Source organism: Heptranchias perlo, unplaced genomic scaffold (assembly GCF_035084215.1).
Source record: "Heptranchias perlo isolate sHepPer1 unplaced genomic scaffold, sHepPer1.hap1 HAP1_SCAFFOLD_118, whole genome shotgun sequence".
Classification (NCBI taxonomy): Eukaryota; Metazoa; Chordata; class Chondrichthyes; order Hexanchiformes; family Hexanchidae; genus Heptranchias; species Heptranchias perlo.
The window spans coordinates 788,976-808,062 of NW_027138407.1; the positions used below are offsets into that span (position 1 = coordinate 788,976).

At 43.0% G+C, this 19,087-nt stretch overlaps 1 gene segment (V, D, J or C); it reads right to left on the reverse strand.

The window, feature by feature from the left end:
• LOC137308023 (T cell receptor delta constant-like) overlaps positions 1–19,087 on the reverse strand; it is a 33,423-nt gene that overhangs the window by 5,532 nt on the left and 8,804 nt on the right. Inside the window, 3 exon segments of the C gene segment in view lie at positions 190–261; positions 2,788–3,105; positions 15,198–15,345. Of these exon segments, the coding sequence occupies positions 190–261; positions 2,788–3,105; positions 15,198–15,345 (538 nt within the window).

Genomic DNA, 19,087 nt, shown 5'->3' on the forward strand with positions numbered 1-19,087 from the left:
ATCCCACTGTATTACACTAACAGAAATATATCTGTGCCACAAAATTGGAATATATTGTTGTATCTAGCTGGCTGGCTATTGTACATCCATCTATTTGTCTGTCTATATCTCTATCTATCTCGCTCTATCTCTCTATCTGTCTCTCGGCCTCTGTCTTTTACCTAAACACATATAACAGAAAGTACTGACCTTTTTGGGTGTCCTTTAATCCTACTGTGGAATCATTTGAACGTTTTTCACAGACAGGCTGTTCGACCGTAACTGTAAACAAACAAGTAAATGATGTATTGAGAATATTACGTTGTTGTTGTTATTGTTGTTATTATTGTTATTATTATTATTATTATTATTGTTATCATTATCGTTAGTAGTAGTAATGGAGGAAGCAATAATAAAGCAGTCCGATTGGCTCTTTAGCCTATTATTAATCACAGTCGGACTTCCACGATTGTGTCAGCCGATCAGTGGTCGCAAACTGGCGTCTGAAAATCGGTGAGGGGTTTGGTCCGTTGGGATTGTGTACATTTGGAGTAATTGGGAAGGGATTTTGTCTATTGGGATTCTGCACATTGGGAGGGATTGGGAAGGGATTTAGTCCATTGGGATTGTGTACATTGGGAGGGATTGGGAAGGGATTTCGTTCATTGGGATTCTGTACATTGGGAGGGATTGGGTAGGGACTTGGTCCATTGGGATTGTGTACGTTGGCAGGGATTGGGAAGGGATTTAGTCCATTGGGATTGTGTACATTGGGAGGGACTGGGGAGGGATTTAGTCCATTGGGATTGTGTACATTGGGAGGGATTGGGAAGGGATTTAGTCCATTGGGATTCTGTACATTGGGAGGGATTGGGTAGGGACTTGGTCCATTGGGATTGTGTACGTTGGCAGGGATTGGGAAGGGATTTAGTCCATTGGGATTGTGTACATTGGGAGGGATTGGGGAGGGATTTAGTCCATTGGGATTGTGTACATTGGGAGGGATTGGGAAGGGATTTAGTCCATTGAGATTCTGTACATTGGGAGGGATTGGGTAGGGACTTGGTCCATTGGGATTGTGTACATTGGGAGGGATTGGGAAGAGCTTTAGTCTATTCGGATTCTGTACATTGGAGTGATTGGGTAGGGACTTGGTCCATTGGGATTGTGTACATTGGGAGGGATTGGGAAGGGATTTAGTCCATTGGGATTGTGTACATTGGGAGGGATTGGGGAGGGATTTAGTCCATTGGGATTGTGTACATTGGGAGGGATTGGGAAGGGATTTAGTCCATTGGGATTCTGTACATTGGGAGGGATTGGGTAGGGACTTGGTCCATTGGGATTGTGTACGTTGGCAGGGATTGGAAAGGGATTTAGTCCATTGGGATTGTGTACATTGGGAGGGATTGGGGAGGGATTTAGTCCATTGGGATTGTGTACATTGGGAGGGATTGGGAAGGGATTTAGTCCATTGGGATTCTGTACATTGGGAGGGATTGGGTAGGGACTTGGTCCATTGGGATTGTGTACATTGGGAGGGATTGGGAAGGGCTTTAGTCTATTCGGATTCTGTACATTGGGAGTGATTGGGTAGGGACTTGGTCCATTGGGATTGTGTACATTGGGAGGGATTGGGAAGGGATTTCGTTCATTGGGATTCTGTACATTGGGAGGGATTGGGTAGAGACTTGGTCCATTGGGATTGTGTACATTGGGAGGGATTGGGAAGGGATTTATTCCATTGGGATTCTGTACATTGGGAGGGATTGGGTAGGGACTTGGTCCATTGGGATTGTGTACATTGGGGGGGATTGGGAAGGGATTTATTCCATTGGGATTCTGTACATTGTGAGGGATTGGGTAGGGATTTGTTCCATTGGGATTGTGTACATTGGGAGTAATTGGGAAGGGATTTAGTCCATTGGGATTGTGTAGATTGGGTGTAATTTCGACGGGATTTAGTCTATTCGGATTCTTTACAATGGGAGGGATTGGGAATTGATTTAGTACATTGGGATTGTGTACATTGGGACTGATTGGGAAGGAGTTTGGTCCATTGGGACTCTATACAATGTGACTGAATAGGAAGTGGTTTGGTCCATTGGAATTCTATAGAATGGGAGGGAATGGGAAGGGGTTTGGTCCATCGGAATTCTATACAATGGGAGTGAATAGGAAGAGGTTGGTGTAGTGCACTTTGATGCAAAGCTCCCTCTATACTGTCCCATCAACACTCCCAGGGCAGATACAGCATGTGTTAAATCCATAGTAAAGATCCCTCTACACTTAAATTGGTGAATATTGGCTACAATCCCCGTGTACCCCTTTCATTTCGCTCTGTGCCAAAAAGCCTTCTGGTTGTCCAAAGAATGGTTAATCCACTCAGGAGACTTGAGCCCACTCTCCAGGGCGACACTCCCAGTGTAGTAGTGAGGGAATGCTGCACTGTTGGCGGCGCCGTCTTTCGGGTGAGATATTAACCCGAGGGCCCGTTTGTCCCCTCATGTGAATGTAAAAGATCCCACGGCCACTATTGGATGAAGAGCAGGGGAGTTCTCCCTGGTGTCCTGGGCTAATATTTATCCTTCAACCAACATAACTATGAACAGATGACCTGGCCATTATCACATTGTCGTTTGTGGGAGCTCGCTGTGCGCAAATTGGCTGCCGCGTTTCCCTATGTAACAACAATGACTACCCTTCAAAAAGTAGTTCATTGGCTGTAAAGCGCTTTGGGACGTCGGGAGGTCGTGAAAGGCGCTGTAGGAGTGTAAGTCCTTCTTTTCATGAAACCTTATCACTCACCAGCTCCAGATTGTCGGGCGTCGCTTGCTACGGGAGAGTCTTTATTGTCTCTTGCCTCACATGTGACATTTACTGATTGTTCGTTTCGATTGAAAGAGAGGAATCCGGAGCTTCTATAGAGCCCGTTGTTTAACAAGTGACTGGATCCTGTGAAGTTGTTTTTTTCGTTAGTCGTCGTCTTCAAGAAGAACTCGAAATCTTTGGGGAAGAATTCCGACACCAGACACACCGCCGCCGTGTCGACGCTGCCTCCACCCCCAATTGGTATGGCGGGTGGGTAAAAGACCGACAAGGTGGGATTTTTCTGAGGTTGGTCCTCTGAAAATTAAAGAATAAAAATGGGAAATTTTATTCAGAATCGATCAACGTGAGCACAGAATGTTCGATCAATAAATGACCGATAAACAAATTCGATAAAAAAATGATAGTCCATATTTTTTTTAAAAAAAACAACTCCTCGAGTCTGCTCTGCCATTCAATTAGATCATGGCTGATCTGTATCTTAACAACATTTACCTGCTTTGGTCCGGCACCCTTAATACCCTTACCCAACAAAAATCTATCAATCTCAGGTTTGAAATTTTCAATTGACCCACAGCCTTCAACAGCTTTTTGGAGGAGAGGGTTCCAGATTTCCACTACCCTTTGTGTGAAGAAACGCTTCCTGACATTACCCCTGAACGGCCTAGCTCTAATTTTAAGGTTATGCCCTCTTGATCTGGATTCACCGACTAAAGGAAATAGTTTCTCTCAATCTACCATCTCAAATTCTCAACCCCTCATGCATTCCCCGTTGAGAAACATCCCATTTTCCAACAACACTCTGCGTAAAGACATTCCTCTCATCCCCCTCCCTTTCGTGGCAATTTTAAATTGGCGAATCCTCATAAAAATGTTAGTTTTTCAAATCCTTAAATAAAGAGTGAAATGCTATCTCTTAATCCACTGACTCCAATTCCCTCCTTTAAAAATGTGATTCCCTCCCAGCAAATATGGATTACTGGTTTAATTCCGTGAACCACCATAATTCTGGTGATCAAACAATTGGGATTTTACGCATAATTTCTGCTTGTGTAAGATAGGCTATTTGCGAAAAGAATGCACCCCATAACATCCAAACGTAAATAGTTTGCAAGTCATCAGCACACAATGCTTTGTGAATCCAGATTATTGTTCCTGTGCATTAATGTGTATGAGACATGGACTATTTGGACTTACTCAAATCTACATTGAGTGTTGTTCCATTTCCAAATGCAAGAACATCTGTATATCCACCGCCAAACACGGTGTTAAATTTCAAAACAAGGGCCTATCTGTGCACATCTGCAAATTTCTGCATATCCTTCACCAAATGAATAGGAACACAACAATCAATGCAATGATTTAACGGCCCCTATATTAATCCTGGAGTAATGATTCAACAAACAACATCTGGAATGATTCAGCAGACACTGAACCCACCGCTGGTTTCCTTTCCTTCGCGGATGGTGCGGATAGATTAAACCTCCCAAGTGCATCCAATTCAATATCTTTACATAAATAATTACTACTCTCGCATAATCGCTGGAAAATTGCGTCTGACGTCGAAGGGGAAAGTATCAAAATGTCAGCTTGCTACGTAGTGAACCTTTACATGGTTTAACTGTGAATAGGATGGTGCATTATAAGAAGGGATATAAAAAAAGCCACAGCGGCCAAAAAGTATGATTTGTTTGCTTGCACCTCGCACAAAAATGCTTAATTTCCCCCTTCACTTTCAGAGAGGAGTATTTAGCATTTGCGTCACACTAAACTATTTGCCTGAGCTATAGAAACTTCATTCTGTTTACCATTTTAATAGAATCATATAGAATGGTGCAGCACTGGGGGAGGCCATTCTGCCCGACTTGCCTGTGCCGGCTCTTTGAAAAAACTATCCAATTAGTCCCACTCCCGCTCTCTTTTCCCGTAGCCCTGCAAATTTTTCGCCATTCATGTATTTATCCAATTCCCTTTTTGAAAGTTACTATTCAATCTGCTTCCACCGCCCTTTCAGGCAGCGCATTCCAGGTCATCACAAATCGCTGCTCCTCGTGTCGCCTCTGGTTCTTTTGCCAATTAACTTAAATCTGTGTCCTCTGGTTACCGACCCTTCTGCCACTGGAAACAGTTTCTCCTTATTTACTCTATCAAATCCCTTCATGATTTTGAACGCCTCTATCAAATATTCCCTGAACGTTTCCTTCTCTATCTTGCCTGGGATTATTCCAGAATCTTCGAAATGTTTTTTTTTTACTTACTTGGTTCCACTATGAGTTCCGTTCCAGCTCCGAACGTCAGTGGGTCTCTGTAACTATAGCTCCACCGTGACTCGCCTTCATACAAATTCCTCACTCCCTTCAATAAAGCGCCCTTCATACAGTATCAACTTTAAACCTTTTTTACACGCGTCTCATGACAGTTACGCCGATTTTTTTGAAAAGCGACCTCAAAGAGAGGAGCAGCAAACACCCTGATTTCTGTCCATCCGACAGTATGTTCAGGCCGTTTTAGTTAGACACCTAGTCAAATAATTTCAAGAATATTGCTTTTCGCCAATTCTTGGTGTGTATAATTTAAAAAAAAAACACTCGTGAGGCAGGAATAGAACCATGCAATCATTGAAATTTACAGCATAGACGGAGGCCATTTGGCCCATCGCGCCTGTGCTGGCTCTTTCCAAGTGAAATCGGAAATTAATATCGTCGTCTCTTTTAATGGCCCTGTTTCTTGTTCTGATTCAAATATATATCCAACTTTTCATTAAAAGATGCAATGGTCACTGCCTCGACTATTCTGTGTTCTGAGAATGCTCCGTGCATAAATAATTTGGGCATAATCTCTTTTTTTCGTTCGCAGTGAAAAATTCAAATGTACGATGAGTAGCAAGTTGGTTTTTACTTACTTGTTTCCACAGTTACTTTGGTACCAGCTCCAAATATGAGCTTGTCGATATTCAAGTTCACACATCAGCATATCTCTCAACAAAAGCTGACTCCCTGCAACATGCTTGATTGAAATTATGATAGTCCATTCAAAAATTATGATAAAGTATAAGATAGATAGATAGAAAGATAAATAGAAATATTGATAGATAGATACATAGATAGATAGGGGCCGGTATTAGGACCACTGCTCTTTTTGATATATATTAATGACCTGGACTTGGGTATACAGAGTATAATTTCAAAGTTCGCAGATGAAACAAGACTCAGGAATGTAGGAAACAGTGTGGAGGATAGTAACAGACTCCAGGAGGACATAGACAGACTGGTAAAATGGGCATACACTTGGTAGATGAAATTTAATGCAGAGAAGTGTGAAGTGATTCATTTTGGTAGGGAGAATGAGGAGAGGCAATGTAAACTAAATGGTACAATCTTAAAGGGGATACAAGAATAGAGAGACCTGAGGAGGGGTGGCGGGTTGGGGGGGGGGGGTGTACACAAATCTTTGAAGGTGGTAGGACAAGTTGAGAAGGCTGTTAAATAAAGTATATGGGAACCGGGGCTTTATAAATCGAGGCATAGAGTACAAAAGTAAGGAAGTTATGCTAAACCTTTATAAAACACTGGTTAGGCCCCGGCTGGAGTATCGTGTCCAATTCTGGGCACCACATTTTAGGAAGGATGTCAAGGCCTTGGAGAGGGCGAGGAGGAGATTTACTAGAATGGTACCAGGGATGAGGGACTTCAGTTCTGTGGAGGGATTCGAGAAGCTGGGATTGTTCTCTCTAGTGCAAAGAGCTTCTACAAATACATAAAGGGCAAAAGAGTAACTAGGGAGAGAGTAGGGCCTCTTAAGGATCAACAAGGTCATCTATGTGCGGAACCACAAGAGATGGGAGAGATCCTAAATGAATATTTCGCATCGGCATTTACGGTTGAGAAAGGCATGGATGTTAGGGAACTTGGGAAAATAAATAGTGATGTCTTGAGGAGTGTACATATTACAGAAAGGGAGGTGCTGGAAGTCTTAACACGCAACAAGGTAGATAAATCTCCGGGACGTGATAAAATGTCTCCCAGGACGTTATGGGAGGTTAGGGAGGAAATTGCGGGTCCCCTAGCAGAGATATTTGAATCATCGACAGCTACAGGTGAGGTGCCTGAAGATTGGAGGGTAGCAAATGTTGTGCCTTTGTTTAAGAAGGGCGGCAGGGGAAAGCCTGGGAACTACAGACCGGTGAGCCTGACATCTGTAGTGGGTAAGTTGTTAGAGGGTATTCTGAGAGACAGGATCTACAGGCATTTGGAGAGGCAGGGACTGATTAGGAACAGTCAGCATGGTTTTGTGAGAGGAAAATCATGTCTCACGAATTTGATTGAGTTTTTTGAAGGGGTAACCAAGAAGATAGATGAGGGCTGTGCAGTAGACGTGGTCTACATGGACTTTAGCAAAGCCTTTGACAAGGTACCGCATGGTAGGTTGTTATATAAGGTTAAATCTCACGGGATCCAAGGTGAGGTAGCCAATTGGATACAAAATTGGATTGACGACAGAAGACAGAGGGTGGTTGTAGAGGGTTGTTTTTCAAACTGGAGGCCTGTGACCAGCGGTGTGCCTCAGGGATCGGTGCTGGGTCCGCTGTTATTTGTTATTTATATTAATGATTTGGATGAGAATTTAGGAGGCATGGTTAGTAAGTTTGCAGATGACACCAAGATTGGTGGCATTGTGGACAGTGAAGAAGGTTATCTAGGATTGGAACGGGATCTTGATAAATTGGGCCAGTGGGCCGATGAATGGCAGATGGAGTTTAATTTAGATAAATGTGAGGTGATGCATTTTGATAGATCGAATCGGGCCAGGACCTACTCTGTTAATGGTAGGGCGTTGGGGAGAGTTATAGAACAAAGAGATCTAGGAGTACAGGTTCATAGCTCCTTGAAAGTGGAGTCACAGGTGGATAGGGTGGTGAAGAAGGCATTCAGCATGCTTGGTTTCATTGGTCAGAACATTGAATACAGGAGTTGGGATGTCTTGTTGAAGTTGTACAAGACATTAGTAAGGCCACACTTGGAATACTGTGTACAGTTCTGGTCACCCTATTATAGAAAGGATATTATTAAACTAGAAAGAGTGCAGAAAAGATTTACTAGGTTGCTACCGGGACTTGATGGTTTGACTTATAGGGAGAGGTTGGATAGACTGAGACTTTTTTCCCTGGAGAGTAGGAGGTTTAGGGGTGACCTTAAAGAAGTCTATAAAATAATGAGGGGCATAGATAAGGTAGATAGTCAAAATCTTTTCCCAAAGGTAGGGGAGTCTATAACTAGGGGGCATAAATTTAAGGTGAGAGGGGAGAGATACAAAAGGGTCCAGAGGGGCAATTTTTTCACTCAAAGGGTGGTGAGTGTCTGGAACGAGCTGCCAGAGGCAGTAGTAGAGACGGGTACAATTTTGTCTTTTAAAAAGCATTTGGACAGTTACATGGGTAAGATGGGTATAGAGGGATATGGGCCAAGTGCAGGCAATTGGGACTAGCTTAGTGGTATAAACTGGGCGACATGGACATGTTGGGCCGAAGGGCCTGTTTCCATGTTGTAAACTTCTATGATTCTAGTGCAGAGAAGGTTCAGGGGAGATTTGATAGAGGTGTTCAAAATTATGAAGGGTTTTGACAGAATAAATAAGGAGAAACTGTTTCCACTGTCAGGAGGGACGGTAACCAGAAGAAACACATTTAAGATAATTGCCAAAAAGAGCCAGGAGGGGAGATGAGCATATTGTTTTTTACTCAGTGACTTTTAGGTCCTGGAATGCATTGTCTGAAAGGGCGTTGGAAGCAAATTCAATATTAACTTTCAGAAGGGAATTGGATATATACTTGAAAGGGCACTATTTTGCACGGCTATGGGGAAAGAGCAGAGTGGCGTGCGCCTAATTGTACAACACTTTCATAGAGCCAGCACAGGCACGATGGGCCAAAATGTCTCCTTCTGTGCTGCATCATTCTATGAAAAGCGCTGGATTAATGCTATCGCTAAAATGGTGTTCGTAGTTCGTACGAGACAATGCAATGTCACCGTCCCTTATTTCCAACGTAAATGTTATTATTAAGACAAACATTCTTTTGGGATGATGCAACGTTTTGTTCAGGAACCATCTTGTCTTTTCATGACATAAACATTTTTTATCAGAAAATAATTAATGAGAGGGTGACTGAACACCTCGAGAATTTTCAGTTAATCAGAGTGAGCCAGCATGGATTTGTGAAAGGTAGGTCATGCCTGACAAACCTGATTGAATTTTTTGAAGAGGTGACTAAAGTAGTGGACAGGGGAATGTCAATGGATGTTATTTATATGGACTTCCAGAAGGCATTTGATAAGGTCCCACATAAGAGACTGTTAGCTAAGATAGAAGCCCATGGAATCGTGGGAAAATTACGGACTTGGTTAGGAAATTGGCTGAGCGAAAGGCGACAGAGAGTAGGGATAATGGGTGTGAACTTACATTGGCAGGATGTGACTAGTGGAGTCCCGCAGGGATCTGTCTTGAGGCCTCAATTATTCACAATATTTATTGATGACTTAGATGAAGGCATAGAAAGTCTCATATCTAAGTTTGCCGATGCCACAAAGATTGGTGGCATTGTAAGCAGTGTAGATGAAAACATAAAATTACAAAGCGATATTGATAGATTAGGTGAATGGGCAAAACTGTGGCAAATGGAATTCAATGTAGACAAATGTGAGGTCATCCACTTTGGATCAAAAAAGGATCGAACAGGGTACTTTCTAAATGGTAAAAAGTTAAAAACAGTGGATGTTCAAAGGGACTTAAGGGTTCAGGTACATAGATCATTGAAGTGTTATGAACAGGTGCAGAAAATAATCAAGAAGGCTAATGGAATGCTGGCCTTTATATCTGGAAGACTGGAGTACAAGGTGGCAGAAGTTATGCTGCAGCTATACAAAACCCTGGTGAGACCGCACCTGGAGTACTGAGAGCAGTTCTGGGCCACGCACCTTCGGAAGGACATATTGGCCTTGGAGGGAGTGCAGCGAGGGTTTACTAGAATGATACCTGGACTTCAAGGGTTAAGTTACAAGGAGAGATTACACAAATTGGGGTTGTATTCTCTTGAGTTTCGAAGGTTAAGGGGTGATCTGATCGAAGTTTATAAGATATTAAGGGGAACAGATAGGGTGGATAGAGAGAAACTATTTCCGCTGGTTGGGGATTCTAGGAGTAAGGGGCACAGTCTAAAATTTAGGCCCAGACCTTTCAGGAGTGAGATTAGAAAACATTTCTACACACAAAGGGTGGTAGAAGTTTGGAACTCTCTTCCACAAACGGCAATTGATACGAGCTCAATTGCTAAATTTAAATGTGAGATAGATAGTTTTTTGGCAACCAAAGGTATTCAGGGATATGGGTCAAAGGCGGGTATATGGAGCTAGATCACAGATCAGTCATGACCTTATCAAATGGCGGAGCAGGCACGAGGGGCTGAATGGCCTACTCCTGTTCCTATGTTCCTATATCAATACTATATTTTCTGCAAATTCCCTTTGGAAAGGGGCGAAGAGACAATTTAACGTAAGCAACCCAGAAACCATTAAATTGGTTTTCAACCGTTTGAACTCACTCGGTTCCACAGTTACCTTAGTCCCACCATCGAATCTTAACCCCTTAGCGTTACAAACGACAGCCACTTCTTTCAACAAAAACTTTCCACTATATTCATAGTCCCGGGTTCTTGCCATTGACATATATTGTCAACGCACATATATTGTGAGCTAGGTCGAGTAGTACCCGCTCACATTGTCCCACATCTTGAACTCACACTGCCTATGTAATGCCCCACATTTAGTTTAATATCGTTTTCCATTTAGTACCCGACCTGAAGGGGTAGTGCAAGCAAATTCAATACTGACTTTCCAAGCCCCAAATTCGCGAGGAAGTGGGGTGAATTGGATCGCTCTTTCAAAGTGCGGACATGGACACGGTGGGCCGAATGGCCTCCTCCTATGATATATGATTCTGTAATTCTATAATATAATTGTGAATGCGCATAATTTCTGACCTCAATTTGTAGTGGTCATTTTATCCCTCCCCAAATTTTATACTGCAGAAGTGTTTTGCACATACTTCAGAATGCGAAAGCTCAGTTATTTTTACTAAAGCAAGATCAAAATAAGAGACGTTAGAAGACTTACTGGGTTCTACAATGAGTTTGGTGCCACTTCCAAAGATAAGCTTTTCAGTTCTGTAGTCAGCACAGTTGTACCAGATGTGACAAAAACAGGTCCAACCAAATGAACAGTATTGTAAGGGTTTTTTTTAAAAAAACAATCCTGACTTGACTAGCTTTGAGTTTCAAGTATACTTTGCGATTATACTTGCTTCCATTTCCTCCCGAAACAAATATAACGGTTTTCCCCACCATCAAACTGAATTTCCTTTGCACTATTTTAAAAGCACAAGGAATGGATACCAGTTCACCTTTCCTTCCTGACATTTTTCCATTAGCATCTTTCTGTAGCCAACTCCTGAGGGAATTGTTTGACATCAGAATGATTTTGATATCAGTAGATTCGATCAGTATATATTGATTTCAAATACGCATGCCTTAGTTCTGCGTTAGCGGTTGAAAACAAACAAAGCAATGTGTTGAGAAGGAAAAATGAGGTTCCATTCATTCCATTCCACAGTTATTTGGGTCCTCTTTCCAAATGGGAGTTTCCTATCACTGTAGCAATACACAATTCTGTATTTCAGGGCAATATCCTATTACAGAGACCTGGAGTTTCAACTCCTGGCCACTGCACGTTTAATTAATGGGTGAGCTGAGTTGGACTGCTATCTTCTTAAAGTTTCTTTTCTCAATGAAAGTTTCTTTTCTCAATGGCTCTTTGCCAACAGTCGCCAGATAAATTTCAGCCGAAAATTACATCAAGATGAAAGTAACAAAACTCAGTTAGCACTTACTTGGCACAACTGTCAGTTGGGTCCCGCTGCCGAAGGTTAGTTTCTCAGTATAGTCATAATTACACAGTAACAATTGCCCTGACAGAAACCTTCACTTGGACCAACTGATCCAGTTTCCAGCTTTACACTAGAAAGAAGCACTTTGGTCCCATCTCCAAATGTCAGTGATAACTAGCCTGTAATCAACCTCCCATTGTCCGAGAAATTCTCGCCCTAGGAATTAAACTACCAACAGGTGCATTCTGTGTTTATCAAGCTTGGTGCCCTGTTTAGTCATAGCCCAATACAAACATATGGGACACGGTATCCTTCACTTTAGGCTCAGTGGGTAGCAATCTTGTCTCTGCGTCAGAAGGTTGTGGGCGCAAACTAGCAAAAGAACCGGAGGGGAAATGAAGGGAATCTTTTTACTCCGTTTTTTACTCAGTTTTACTCATAACTTTGTTACGACCTGGAATACACTGCCTGAAAGGATGGTGGAAGCAGATTCAATAGTAAATTTCACAAGGAAATTGAATACATACTTGGAAAGGAAAACATTGCAGGCAATGGGGAAAGAGCAAGGGAAGTGGGATTAATTTGATTGCTCTTTCAAAGAGCTGGCGCAGGCACAATGGGCCGAATGGCCTCCTTCTGTGCTGTATGATTCTATGATTTTATGATTGAAAGGACACAAAATCGCTCATGTGCATTTAACAGTTCATACTTACTTGGTTCCACTATGAGTTTCGTCCCTTTACCGAAGATAAGCTTATCAGTGAACACGGTGCTAAATCTTTGTGCAGAAACCGCCTGTCACACAACGTATCTGCCACCATGAGTACCTTAGCGTTCCTAACTATCTGTGTTTTTCACGACACAACATTATCTGGTCTCCATATTACAAAAAGGATACAGAGGATCTGTCGACGGTGCAAAAAAGATTTACAACGATGATACCAGAATTCAGAGGTTATATCTGTCAGGAAAGGCTGAACAGGCTGGCGCTCTTTTCTCTAGAGAAGAGGAGGCTGAGGGGTTACCTGAAAGAGGGCTTTAAGATTATGAACGGTTTCGATAGGGTAGACGTGGAGAAGATGTTTTTTTTTTCACTTGTGGGGGAATTCAAAACTAGAGGTCATAAATTTAAGATAGTCACTAATAAATGCAATAAGGAATTCAGGAGCAACTTCTTTACCCAGAGAATGGTTAGAACGTGGAACTCGCTACCACAAGGAGTAGTTGAGGCGAATAGTATAGCTACATTTAGGGTAAAGCTAGATAAACACATGAGGGAGAAAGGAATAGAAGGTTATGCTGATATGGTGAGATGAAGTAGGTTGAGAGGAGGCTCGTGTGGACCATAAACACCGGCATAGACCTGTTGAGCCTAATGGCCTGTTTCTGTGCTGTAAACTCTATGCAATTTTATGTATCAAATATTTTCTCCTTACAAGACGTGTGCCTGCGGCCCAATAGTTAGACAAAGTTAAAAAAAAATCAGCATTGAAAGGAGCAAAACCAGAGAATTTGTGGGGCCCACTATAAAATGGAGTCTTGAGGAGCATAAGGAAGCGTGTTGGTCTCACTCACATCGACCTCATTCTAAATGATTTCGTATTGGGGCTTTCAATGGGGAAAAGTAATTTTCAAAAGGTGATCAAGTTTCTTTTGGATCATTCTGGTACCCGGATCACCTGATAACCCTCAGTGCACCTGAGATAATTAGTCTTGAGAAGAACCGATTGTGTACAAATATAGAAAGCACATTTCCCCCTCACTGGAGAATTTCTTATGCTCACTTTCCTGGATGCCAACTAACAATTTTGCTCCCCTCTTTTGAAGAGAGCAGCAACTTCTGCATGTAAAATGAATCTCGCCAAATCGATAACAATAGTTTATACTCACTTGGCTCCACAGTCAGCTTGGTCCCAGTTCCGAATATTAGCGGGGCACAGTGATACATCTACAGTAGGTTATACTCACTCGGCTCCACAGTTAACCTGGTCCCGCTACCGAAGGTTAGTTTCTGAAGGCTGCTTGTTCAAGCATTGATTGTAAAATCCAATTCACTTTCCTTCATTAATTTCAACCTCTACACAAATCATGAACTGCATTGATGGTAAGTATAAAAACTGCGAAATCTTAGAACTAGAACCAGAGGAAATCTCCACCTGCCACCCCCCACCCCCTATAAGCGTAACTCAAATTTGAGGTTTTGGAAAGGCTGTAGGGCTCCCTAAATTGTCCTTGTTGTAGTTTTTGCATCTGAAACATGGCTTATCATTTCAAACTGATTCCTTAGCATTAGAACTAAGGCACGCAGAAAAAAAATTAGATTCATTTGCAGACTTGAAATCGTATCGCAAATATTCTGGTGGAATACACTTACTGGGTTCCACTATCAACGTGTTCCCATTTCCAAATGTCGCCTTCGCACTCTTACCGATAACTTTTAAGCTCCAAACATTCCTCAACCTGACAATTTGCAACATTTGTAAACTGTACCTTAACACTCTATGTCAAAGTGCAGTGAAGCCTAATCTATACCACGGTTCTTAGAAGTAAATTTGTACATGGAGGGAGGATGAGAAGGTGGTAGTGGTGGTTGGGGCGGTGGATTAAGGATTTGCCTGGGTCCCTATCTGTAATGCACTGCCTGAAATGATGGTAGAAGCAGATTCAATAAAAACTTAATAAAAGTTAAATTCAATAAAAGGGAATTGGGTAATTATTTGAAAGGGAAATATTTGCAAGGCTATAGAGACAGAGCAGCCGAGTGGGACTAACTAGTTTGCTCTTTCTGGCCCCTCTACCAAGATTCACCAGAAGACAAACACCGGGCGATTGTTTCCATCTACAAGGGAAGAGAACGGGACACTTTCCTTACGTTTTACTTACCCGCTTCTATAATTACTCTGGTCCCACTTCCGAATATTAGTGTAGTCGTACGATCCCAATAATCTGCACAGTGACAACTGAACAGCCAGAAACTTCCAGGAACACATTTAGTGTTTCAGGGCGGTGAGGGGCTAGGGGGTGCATGTAACTGTCTGGGCTGGAGCTTAAAAGAAGCACCAGGAATTTAGATTGCGGCCGAAACTGGCTGAAATTACGAACTGGACAACTTTAGAATTGTTGCTTAATTGTACTACGCCGTTACACATGTAGGTCAGTGAAACAACGCCCGCTGGTACATACACGTATTTGTTCGTGCTAAGGACTGGATATCGGGTTAAGGAAAAGACCCCGACTTTGCATCATCCGCTAAAGCGCCCCGAATATGAGAGAGAGAGAAGGCTCAAATCCACTTACTCGGTTGCACAATCAATCTGCTCCCCGGTTCCAAATGTCAGCTTAACCCCCCAGCCAATACTGTTGTGTACAAAAAAAACTGTGCGAACTATTAATTAAGTCTCCAAATAGTAAAAGGAGAAAAAGTTGAGAGACCAAATTGAGGTGTTGGTACTTACTGGGTTCCACAATCAGCCTGGTTCCATTCCCAAACGTTAACTTTTCATCCTGCCCAAATATAACACACCGTTTAATCCTACAACAAGATCCCTTGGCATCTCCTCCACATCTCCCGGTGACTGGTGTTCTTGTTCCAGAAGGGTAATACTAATAAGTAAACTAGACATGTCCTTATTCTAAGGTCGTCTTGCAGTAGTTCCCGCAGTTGGACCCGGCAATAAGTATCCCGGAGAAATCAAGCTGAAAAGAATCGAAAATGGGAACGGTCCGGGGGGTAATCGTTGCTTGATTCTAACCGGGCCATCCCGGGGGAGGGGGTGTTGAGCGTGGTGTTGTACTGTTCTGTGTAGGTAGAAGGTTATTGTACGAGCGCATAAGGAAATTCAATTACTGTGCGTATACCCCAGTCCCACAGTGATACAGCTCAGCACAAAAACTGTTCACTTGCTGCTGCCGCCAACTGGGTCACGTGACGTAGCGACGTCAGAACCTCTCTGAGAGCTGCAAAATCACCCACGTGCATTTAAACAGCGCCTTTAACTTAGTGAAACGTCCCAAGGCGGATTATCAAACAAAATTTGGAAACCGAGCCACATAAGGAGACATTGGAACATTTGGTCAAAGAGATAGGTTTTAAGGAGCGTCTTACAGGAGGAGAGAGAGGTGGAGAGGCGGAGAGATTTAGGGAGGGGATTCCAGAACTTAGGACATAGGCAGCTGAAGGCACGGCCGCTAATGGTGGGATGAAGGAAGTGAAGGATGCGCAAGAGACCAGAGTTGGAAGAACGCAGAGCTCTCGGAGGCTTGTCGAGTTGGAAGAGGTTACAGAGATAGGGAAGGGTGAGGCCATGGAGGCATTTGAAAACAAGGACGAGAATTTGAAAATGGAGGTGCTGTTAGACTGGGAGCCAATGTAGGTCAGGGAGCACAGGGGTGATAGGTGAGAGGGACTTGGTGCAAGTTAGGATTGGGGCAGCAGAGTTTTGGATAAGATCAAGTTTACGGAAGGTGCAACTTGGGAGGCCGGCCAGGAAAGCATTAAAATTGTCGAGTCTGGAGGTAACAAAGGCACTGATAAGGGTTTAAGTAGCAGGTGAGTTTATAATGTAAATATGATAGTCACCAGGGTCTAATAGTTCATTTTTTAAAAATGTAAGGCGACGAACAGACGTAGCAGTAGTCCCCTCTTTCGACAATGCAACATACATTTAGACCTTTAAGATCTACATGCACTTTCTGGCAATTCCTGTTCACCTTCCAGCTTTAAATTCCCATTGCAACATTTAATGGAAACTTCCTATGTAAACATGTCACGCTGGTCTTACACTCAACTCCTGGTAGAGGTGCTACGGAGTCCCACTGCAGGAGGGTGTAATTGCGGCACTCAAATATTTTACATTGTACATGTGGACAGAGAATTATGTAGAATGTGCAGCATGCAAACAGGACATTCGGCCCAACTGGTCCGTGCCAGTGTTTATGCTGCCCTCGAGCCTCCTCCTACCCCTGTTCATCTAACCGTATCAGCATGACCTTTTATTCCTTTCTACCTCATGTGTTTATTTAGCATCCCCTTAAATGCATCTATGCTATTCGCCTCATTTGCTCCAGGTGGTAGCGAGTTCCACATTCTCACCACTCTCTGGGTAAATAAATTTCACCTGAATTCACTATTGGATTTATTAGTGACTATCTTATATTTATAACCTCAATTTTGGACTCACCCACAAGTACAAACATTTTCTCTACGTCTTCCCTATCGAACTCCTTCATAATCTTAAAGACCTCTATCAGGTCACCCCTCAGCCTTCTCTTTTCTAGAGAAAAATGCGCCAGCCTGTTTAGTCTTTCCTGGTATCATCCTTGTAAACAGGAATTTATAGTGGGAAAAATAACAATAGCGACAGAATGTAAGGACTGAATTACCCCCGCGCATCCTGATACTGTATCATCCGGCTTCTAACCTCACTTGATCTGAACACTAACGTGATCTCGACTTGGGAGATCAATAAATGCTGCTTTAATTGCTGTGCATTTGGCAACTTTCAGCAAGCTCCAGTCTCAGAAATGCAGCGTTTTGGGACTTTATCAACCGTGGCTCGGTGGGTAGCACTCTTGCTTCGGGGTCAGACGATTGTAGGTTCAGCTCTTACTCCAGGAACTTCAGCACAAAATTTAACCTGCCAGTACTGAGGGAGTGGTGCTCTCTTTGGGGTGAGGTATTAACACGAGGGCCTAGCAGCCCCCTCAGGTGAACGTGAAAAACCCTGTGGCACTATTTGAAGAGGAGCAGGGGAGTTCTCCCCGGTGTCCTGGCCTATATTTATCCTTCAACCAACATCCAAAAACAGATGGTCTGGTCATTATCACGTTGCTTTTTTTGTGGGACCTTGCTGTGCGCAATTTGGCTGCCGCGTTTCCTACATTACAAGAGTGACCACACTTCAAACGTTCTCCATTGAATATAAAGCGCTTTGGGACGACCTGTGGTCGTGAAAGGCGCTATATAAATGCAAGTCTTTCTCTCTTTTTGGAAAATATTTGATAAACAGTGAAGAGTGTTGTTGTAAGAAATCCCCGCTTTCAAATCCACTATTGAACAATGCTACAAATGCTTTTACTGAATCCATAATGAATAACTAAATGCACATTGTACTTCGAGACTGAATGACCCGGAGAAGCAACATGTGTTCATTTGATCAGCTTGCTCGAAATAACTTGCATTGTAACATTGGGCTTACGTGCATCGGCAAATGTCCCAGTGGCGCGCTGTTCTTTTCCTGAATTCTGATTGGTTAGGTCACTCAGCGGTCGCGGCCGTTCCGTTTCCTGTGCGAAACCACTATCTCTGGTTTTTAATTGTGATTGGCCATATCACAGGAAGGTGTCAGAAATGCTGCATCGTGTGTCAAAAGACCGTTCTGTCCATTCCATATTTGTTTATAAAGCTTGCTACAGGGAATTTGAGTGTGAGAGTTGAGAGCGAACCCAGAAATGCTGCATATAATAATATAGAAATGATGACGACAAGAATATGATGGTGACGGTGAAGAAGAAATTGACAATTCATAGAATGATAAAATGGTTACAGCACAGCAGGAGGCCATTCGGTCCGTCGAGCTCTCTGCAAGAACAATCCAGCTAGTCCCACTCCCCCGCCCTTGCCCCCTACCGCTGCAACATTTTTCCCTTCAAATACTTATCCAATTCCCTTTTCAAAGCCACAATTGAATCTGCCTCCGCCAACCTTTCAGGCAGTGCAGTCCAGATCATAACTGCTCGCTGCGTCAAAAAGTTTTTCCTCATGTCGCCTTTGATTCCTTTGCCAATTACCTTAAAGCAATCTCCTTTTGTTCTCGACCCTTCTGCCAATGGGAACAGTTTCTCCCTATCGACTCTGTCTTGAACCCTCGTGATTTTGAACACCTCTATCAAATCTCCTCTCAACCTTCTCTGCACTAAGGAGAACAACCCCAGTTTCTCCACTCTAGCTGCATAACTGAAGTCCCTGCTTCATCTTACTCTCTATCTCTTTCATCAACCAGGGAGCTCTGGCTTTGTTTGCCGTTTGTTTCCCGAATCAACTCCTCTTTAAAGGCTGCCCATTGTTCGATTACAATTTTGCCTGCCAATCTTTGATTCCAATCTCATTGAAACATATAAAATTCTGACAGGGCGAGATAGACTGGATGCAGGGAAGATGTTTTCGCAGGCTGAGAGGTCCAGAACGAGGGATTACAGCCTCAGGATACGGGGTAGGACATTTGGGACTGAGATGAGGAGATATTTCTTCACTCAGGGGGTCGAGAACCTGTGGAATTATCTACACAGAGGCTGTGGAGGCCAAGTGACTGAAAAATTTAAGAAGGAGCTAGATAGATTTCTAGAC